Source organism: Anomaloglossus baeobatrachus, chromosome 4 (assembly GCF_048569485.1).
Source record: "Anomaloglossus baeobatrachus isolate aAnoBae1 chromosome 4, aAnoBae1.hap1, whole genome shotgun sequence".
In the NCBI taxonomy this organism is placed as follows: Eukaryota; Metazoa; Chordata; class Amphibia; order Anura; family Aromobatidae; genus Anomaloglossus; species Anomaloglossus baeobatrachus.
In genome coordinates, this window is record NC_134356.1 from 617,670,918 (window position 1) to 617,679,691 (window position 8,774).

The 8,774-nt window shown below is 45.1% G+C and overlaps 1 protein-coding gene across 2 annotated transcripts in view; it reads left to right on the forward strand.

The window, feature by feature from the left end:
- DBNL (drebrin like) overlaps window positions 1–4,010 on the forward strand; it is a 71,359-nt gene extending 67,349 nt beyond the window's left edge. Inside the window, exon 12 of one of the 2 annotated variants that reach the window (XM_075346259.1) lies at window positions 1,000–4,010. In XM_075346259.1, the coding sequence (XP_075202374.1) occupies window positions 1,000–1,139 (140 nt within the window). In that variant the 3' untranslated portion in view covers window positions 1,140–4,010. The remainder of the gene's footprint in view (window positions 1–999) is intronic. The other variant, XM_075346257.1, reaches the window with a different exon arrangement.
- The last annotated feature ends 4,764 nt before the right edge of the window (window positions 4,011–8,774 follow it).

Consider the following 8,774-nt stretch of genomic DNA (forward strand, 5'->3'; position numbering starts at 1 on the left):
GCGTGCTCTCTCTGGCTCCCTGCACACGTAACCAGGATACACATCGGGTTACCAAGCAATGCGCTTTGCCTAGTTACCCGATATTTACCCTGGCTACGTGTGCAGGGAGCCCGACACTTCCCCGCTCGGCTCCGCCCCCTCCCACACTCCGCATGTACGTACACGTACACACACACACACACACACACACCTGTCCCCAGCCATGCAGATAGCGGCACTGACGTCCTCAGCGCCTCGGCTCCACTAACCTCGCACTCAACGGAGTCTGACAATGAATTCTGTTCTTTGTCATCCGTTGTACAACGCATCAGTCACATGCGTCAAGCAACGCATGTGACTGATGCAAAACAACGGAAATGTGAACCTAGCCTAATTCTGATGAAGAATTTTACACCGCCCCCCCCCCCCCTCCTCCTCATTGCTGGGGGTCCCAGCAAATAGTAACTGACCGTCTATTTTGAGGCAGGAATAGGACACCTACATAGGTAACCATGATACTAAATAAAGTATATGCCAAAATCTGTACATTAATGGTGACCTGGACCTAAAGCAGTAGCTTCCAACCTGTGGCCCTACTGCTGATGTGAAGCTTCAACTTGGCGTGGCTTGGATAGTTTTAGGCTGATGACTATATCCAGCTATGTAATTGGAATTTTTTTTTGACCAATCTATCTAAAATAAAAGAATCATTAAAATGTGATTAAGATCATCTTGTGCCTACAGCACCTATGCAGAATTTTGTGTTTCCATGGTGACAGACTACAAACATTCAATGTAGTCTGATCATATAGTCTTACTTTCATCTCTCCCCTGCTTTTTGCTGCCCAGACACAACAGCTGGAGGGCCGCAGGTAGGAGACCACAGACCTAAAGAGTCTCCATTTCCACCTGAGCTGCCAACTCTTTTCTCTGACTTGTCATATTTATTCCCAGTGCCTAATAGATTGTAAGCTCTGGTGCAACATTAGTAATAATATTCTTATTCTTCCTCCTACACAGCTGATGATACAGAGATTTCATTTGACCCCGACCAAATTATCACGCACATTGAGATGATTGACGATGGCTGGTGGCGTGGATACGGACCCGATGGACACTTCGGCATGTTCCCTGCCAACTACGTGGAACTGCTGGAATGAGATGATTGAAGAGGGGATTGAGAGAAACCTCCATTGCACTGAAACGGTTAAATATCACGGGCTGTAACCACATAGGAAACACCTAATGTACTTCATGTAATTCTGTCTGTCCATCTGTGAGGCACAGTCACTTATTTCTTCCTACAAGCCTCCAGCTTCTTTTTTTTTTTCTTCATCTGTTATTTTCTTTCACATAGACCAAGGAATTTGACCAAAGGATAACTTGACCACCAAGGTTTATTACGGTACTTCCTGTTGTCATTCCTAACAGTGACCTCTAGGGTTCAAAGACCTATTACTGTCTGTTTTTCTTTGTGCCACATTGGGAGGTTTCTTCTCATGGTGTCTTCCCTGCCCCTGATGTTCCCTTCTCTTTGACCATCTTTTTCTTCAGGTTATGTCTTCTCTGATTTATTTTACATTCCACCTTTGAGTCCTTCACATAAAAGACAAGAGGTTTAATGGTTAATCTTAACATTGCAAGTTATTGCCTATCCCCACGATCAGACCGCCACCTATCCGAAAACCAGGGATCTGAAATGTTCTGTAAGATAGGAAAGCCTCAGCTCCATTCACTGTCAGTCTGCCAGGGAGAAAGGACAGTGGTCTATCATCTCCGGCAGATCCGATGAGGCATTCCAGAACCTCTTTGTCTACATCCAAGCAGATGGACCTCCAGCAATCCTGTCATTAGATAGTAACATCTATCCCCATGATCAGACCTCCACCGATCCTGAGACCAGGGATCTGAAATGTCCTGTAAGATAGGAATGCCTCAGCTCCATTCACTGTCTAAGGGTCTGCCAGGGAGAGAAAACAGTGCTCTGTTTTCTCCAGGAGATCCAATGAGGAGTTCCAGAACCCCTTTGTCTTGATCCCAGCAGGTGGACCAATCCTGTCATTAGATAATTACATCTATCCCCATGATCAGACCTCCACCAATCCTGAGATCAGAGATCTGAAATGTCCTATAAGATAGGAAAGCCTCAGCTCCATTCACTGTCTCTAAGGGTCTGCCAGGATGAAAGGACAGTGGTCTGTTTTCTTCAGCAGATCCGATGAGTTCAGAACCCCTTTGTCTGGATCCCAGCAGATCTGACCTCCACCATGATCGGACCTCCACCGATCCTGAGACCAGGAATCTAAAATGTCCTATAAGATAGGAATGCCTCAGCTCCATTCACTAAGGGTCTGCCAGGAAGAAAGGACAGTGGTCTGTTTTCTCCAGCAGATTCGATGAGTAGTTCAGGACCCCTTTGTCTGGATCCCAGCAGATGAACCTCCACTTATCTGGGCATTAGATGCAATGCAATGTTAGAAGTAACCGGGTTCAGGATAATTATCTCCCAACTTTGGGAGTTATGAACATCATTCCATTTTCATTCTATCCTGAGAATTAAAGATTGCTGCCTGCTACCTATTTTTTTTGCAAAGCAGGTCCAATAAGTCTTGTAACAGTAGGTCTCAGGATTTTTGAAGACAAGTCTACAATAAGATAAGCCCCTGAGCCTTCAGATGATGCTTCCATACAATACCTTTCTTGTACCCATCTTATAGGTCACATCGGTGGCCGCTGTCTTCTCGGCATTGTTCAGATGTGTCAATCTGACCGTACACATGAGATGGCTTTTGCCCGAGATGTCTCCTCTGAAAACAAAACGATCAGACGTTGAAAATCCAGCTGGCTGATCCTTCATTACCCTAAAATCATCCGTCGGGGGAGAATCGGGAGACCTCCATACTCATCAGATGATCGGCTGGAATCGGTGGGGTTCTTCTGATTTTCATCTAATGTGTATGGAGGTTTTTGGGGGGTTTTTACAGTCTGGGATCAGAAAGCTTAATCTTTACTATTAGCCAATACTACACATTATCAGTTTAATAACCCACGATAATCAGATAGTGATTTGGAATAATACCTACCCAAGATAATATTGTCTGGGACACGGAAACCTGATCTTCTGGTTGTGTTGGTCTTCATACTTGGCAGTGCACAATATTGCAGTCCGCTTTTGCTTGATTTTTACAGTAAAAGACTGAATAACCCCAAACAGAATAGCCAGTTATACTCATGTGTTTGGAAAGTATTTTTCAATTTCTAATGGTGAATTTATCTACAGGAAACCTGAATGCACCATTACCGGGCACCGATCCACTATGCACAGACTGGTCTGTATACACAGGCCGACAAGCAAGAATGGGGATGGAACGATCGCTAATGTGATTGTTCTGGCCCCGTATTCCGACTTTGTGTCTCCCCACCATCCTATCTTGTACTACTCTGTGATTTGATGACTCAGTACCATTTATACACTAGAGAGACTAGAGAAAGTGCAGCTCTTGGCATCTATACCAAATGTATCTATCCCCCACCATTTATATTTTTAAATTTTTTTTTTAACTCCCATTGAAGTCTTTGGACTCCGTATGCCACTATGTAGCTGTATAGCTATTCGGTGGCATTTGACGGCAGCATCTTTTAGAAGTGTATGTCAGGAAATCCCCCTCCACGTATACTTCCACATCGTGAATGTACCCATGCTCCATTATAAAATTTAACTCATCTGATCAAATACCTGCTTTCAAGACTCTACTTGAGAAATTCCACAGGCTTACTGGTTTTTACGGGTCACAAACTGTATTAAAAGCGTAATTCCGCTATTGCAATTCACTAATGAGCCTCAAGATCAGTTGGGTAGGATTACTGTAACTTTGCTGTACTATTTTAGTGTCCGATCTTAAAATGGTTATCCACTACTAGGACATCCCTATCTGATTCCACATGTTTCCCCCAGGTAAAATAATAAAGCCTGTACTCTCCTCCCGTACCAGAACCCTTTCAGGGGTGCTGGGGCTCACGTGGGGTTGTGACGTCACATGAGCCCCACATCCAATCAGTGCTGGCTCCTGTCTCCCCGCCTTCGGACCAAATGAGCAATCAACAGGAAGTGAGCACAGCCACAGTGCTCACTTCCTGTTGAATAACTCATTTGGTCCGAAGGCAGGGAGACAGGAGCCAGCACTGATTGGATGTGGGGCTCATGTGACGTCACAATCCCACATGAGCCCTGGGAGCGCAAGCCCCGGCACAGCTGGAAGGGTGCCGGTAAAGGAGGGAAGTATAGGCTTTATTTTACCTAGGGAGAACGTGTGGAATCGGAAGGGATTGTCCTAGTAGTGGACAACCCCTTTAAGTCATTTTATGCTGTCTTCTTCACTTATATTCACGACGACTTGAAAAACTTGCTGTTTTCCCATGCACAGAGACAGTGGGGTGACACAATGGTCGGTTTCAGTCGATCATCCCCCATTTAGGCACCTCTTTACACAGGCTGCCGATTACTGATGGTAACCTCACGATAGTTACTCCAGTTGTTCTATCCCTATACAGCTTCAGATTATCGGTAGCGTACCTCTGTTTACCAGGGTGCAATGTGCTGCCGGTGATGATTTTTATGCCGGCATAAACTATCTGATCACCCGACTGAACGATTTTGCTTATTTGTCGGGTGATTATTGGCATTTTTGCACGAGCCACTTATGGGGGAACACTTACAAACCCATGATTGCCGATTGTCGGCCCATGTTACTGCACCTTAACAGTTGAGCTCTAACGTTGTAGCTGCCATCATGTTCCCCTGTAGTAAATGAAGACATTTTCCACTTAGCTTTAGCCATTAGGAAAACCTAATATAACTGAACTGTGACATGTAAGCTGATAAGTGGAAAGTAATCAACTTTGTATTATATCTTCTCAGATAAATCTGCTTCTTCCTCCTCCTGGACTGATCTTTTACGGTCAATTCATGAAGATCAGTATTCAAAAAAGATAGATTTTCCCTATTTCTCAGATACGGGATGACAGTTGGTGCCTTTAACATTCTATGGAGGATGAAGGAGCTAGCGGAAGACGCATTCTGCTGCAAGTTCTCCCAAAACCACGGTTACATTTCTTCATAGAACATTATAAGCACCAACTGCCATCTCCTATCTCCGTAATGGGAAATCTAAATTCACTGATTTATGAAAATAATAAAAGGTGTTTTTTCTTTGTTGAAGACGCCACTAGATCTAACATAATTTGTGAAAATAATGATTGATAATTGCAACTGATAATATTGTATATTTTGTGGTTTATTTTTCTTGCATCGGGCAGTATTATCAAGCTGAATGTCTAATTTCCTTTTAAAAAAAAAGATTGCTGTTAAAATTTCACCTGTCACTAATAGTATATGCTGTGCTCTGGGCCTGTGGGTAAGGTGCTGGGTGATATGTGGGAAGTAATTGCCCTCTGCTGGGCCAGATACTTTTTGTTATTGTCCTATTGTATGATTCTCTCTTTTTATTTTAATTCTCCATCTGTGTACACCTGTCTGATCTGTCATGTAAAGGGATTGAGTAAAAATTATCTGTGAAATCACATAATTATGTTGAAACATTTTTTTTTTTCTTTTTTTAATCATTAGAATATAAAATAAAAGTCTTTGATAACACATGCACTTAATGTTTGTTATTTACCATTGTGGTGGCTGTGATAGTGTGTGGGACCCATCTGGGAGTAAAAGGATTGTAAATACAAGCGCGTAGTATATCTGGGACTATGCCGGCCTCTGACGTCTGGGGCTATGCCGGCCTCTGACGTCTGGGGGCTATGCCGGCCTCTGACGTCTGGGGGCTATGCCGGCCTCTGACGTCTGGGGGCTATGCCGGCCTCTGACGTCTGGGGGCTATGCCGGCCTCTGACGTCTGGGGGCTATGCCGGCCTCTGACGTCTGGGGGCTATGCCGGCCTCTGACGTCTGGGGGCTATGCCGGCCTCTGACGTCTGGGGGCTATGCCGGCCTCTGACGTCTGGGGGCTATGCCGGCCTCTGACGTCTGGGGGCTATGCCGGTCTCTGACGTCTGGGGGCTATGCCGGTCTCTGACGTCTGGGGGCTATGCCGGTCTCTGACGTCTGGGGGCTATGCCGGTCTCTGACGTCTGGGGGCTATGCCGGTCTCTGACGTCTGGGGGCTATGCCGGTCTCTGACGTCTGGGGGCTATGCCGGTCTCTGACGTCTGGGGGGCTATGCCGGTCTCTGACGTCTGGGGGCTATGCCGGTCTCTGACGTCTGGGGGGCTATGCCGGTCTCTGACGTCTGGGGGGCTATGCTGGCCTCCTGACGTCAGGGACTCTCATGCTTGGGACCCTAAGGCACTGAAATGTTTTCCTTCTCTAATCCACTCTACAACGGCAGCACCAGAGGTTGCTTCCCCATCCTAATTGGGGACAGGAAACACAAAGAAGATAAATAGCCCTTCACCATCATACTCAGTGCTTCTCAAGTCCATAAGGGCATGAATACGTTTTCCTGGGGACTGTGACCGGCGAACAGTCACTCTTTTTGTTATTACCTTTTAATAGCTGGGCAGCCAGGGGTCGATCAGTCTGGCTTCCTCTCCAGTATGCTGATGCCATTCCTTCTGGAGCGTTATTGCACCATTCTCCTGTGCCCCGTGGCAACATTGAATGCTGTAAGGCTGGGGTCATCTCGTAGTTCCTTATCCTCGCATCCTCCATCGTGGTTTCTGGCGTCTTACTAGTGTACCAGAAGTGACGCACACTGCCAGAGTCCTGGAGCGTGATGTCCCTTCTGGTGTGTTCCAGGCTGGAACTCATGGCGTTATTCAGTGGGAAAACCTCCTTTTCTGCGTCTAGGTGCTCAATTACAATGGGACCTGTGCATATGGAGAAGTCGTCTCATCCTATTGAATGTGAGCATGCTGAGACTCTGTCTCTGGACTATATCTGACCCTGACTGAAGACCCCTTAAAGAAGGACTGAGGTTCTAATATGTATGTCTTCCCTTGGAACAGTACGCATATGCAGAGAGTGGCGCGAACTAAGGCCCAGTAAGTGTTGCTGGTATGGGTAGATCCCACTTTAGTGCAGGATCCAAGCTCGTCTTCTCCCCTTTCTATTAGAGGGACAAAGATCCTGCTCCAAAAGTTAAAGATAAGACTACAAATCACAAAAGTGTTATTTGTAATAAACCACTCCCATCTTCCCATAAACAAACCTTTATTCCAGCGATGCATGGAAAAAATTGTTAAAGCGGAGCAGCTTTCCCTTAAGGACGAAGTGAGAGGAATGGTGCATTAGGAGGTTCTATCTTCCTGAGCATCCTCCTCTCAACCCTTTACTGTGGCGCCACTGGGAGCGAAAAATAGGAAGTAATACCCTAGGGACAGTTTAGATTCTGAAACAGAGGTATCCGTCCCTTAATGTGTAGAAGAAGGGGAGCTTACCCCGCGTCGCAGTTTAGATCAAGATGACAAATTTTTTAATTTTTGTTTTTTTTTCTTCTGAATACCTGGAAGTGCTCTTATCCATAGCAAGAGTAAGATACAATGGGAGTAGAAGAGGAAAAAACAACTTGAACAATCCAGGATTAAATATTTGGAGTTGGAAATAAAAAAGGAAGATGTGTTTCCAATTCATGATAATCAGATTTTAATTTCGAATAAGTGGGAGTTCCCAGAGAAACGTCTAATCATCCTGAGAGAACTGAAGGATAGATTCTCGCTAGATGGGACATGGACACATGTTGGACGGAGATTCCTAAAGTAAATATCCAGGTGGCTAAGGTGGCACAGAAAACTGTTACCGTCTGAAGATTCTGCTCAAGGACCCGCTGGATCAAAAGATGGATAGCCTGTTGAGGAAGTCTTGAGACATCTGCGGCTCCACGGAAAACGAATGTCGTTACCCCCCTGTATAACAAGGGAAATGTTCCGTTGGTTTCAGAAAATGGAACAGCAGATCAGTGGTGGTGCGCCTAGAGTAGACCTGTTGGCCTCATTGTCTCTCCTTCAAAAGGTGACGGGATTCTTAGCAGATGCTCAAGGAGTATCGGTAAGAATAGCATCAAGATCTTTAGTCCTTGTCAAATACCACAAGGGAGGGCTCTCTGGTTGAAGATGTGGAGCGGAGATATTGTGCCTAAATATAAACTTTGCTCTATCCCATTCAAGGGAGAGTATGTGTTTGGTGCAGCTCTAGATGATCTATTAGTGAAAGCTTCTGGTAAGTTAGTTTCCTGAACTGAATATCTTCAGGAGAAGATTGTGTCATTTGTCACAGGCCCAGACCCCACAGTACAGAGGGGAAGGTAATCTGGTAACTGGAGTTACCCCAAAGGGGGAAGGGGAAGAAATATTTTCAGAACCACGGTCAAGAAAGACAATGGCGCCAAACAAGTAGAAGGCAGAATTTCAAGTTTTCTTCCACAGTGGCAAAATATATTTTGGGATCAGAGAATTTTGGAATCTGCCAGAGTGCGGTATAAAATTGAGATCTCCTCCTATCCCCCTCAAATGCTGGAAGTAACATCCCTCCCGTATCTAAGATTAGATGTTTTTAATCTCAGGGGTTCAAGACCTGCAGGCATCAGGAGAGATTTCCTCAGTTCCAAAACTAGAGCAGGGCAAGGGCCCTTATTCTCACCAGTTTCTGATAATTCTGTAGGAGCCACTTTTTTTATATATATTATCATAAATTTTAAACTCCTGAATCACCATATTACGTACAGAAGGTTCAAAATTGAATCTATAAAATCCACAATCCCACTAATAGGCAGACTTCGTCATGGCAAC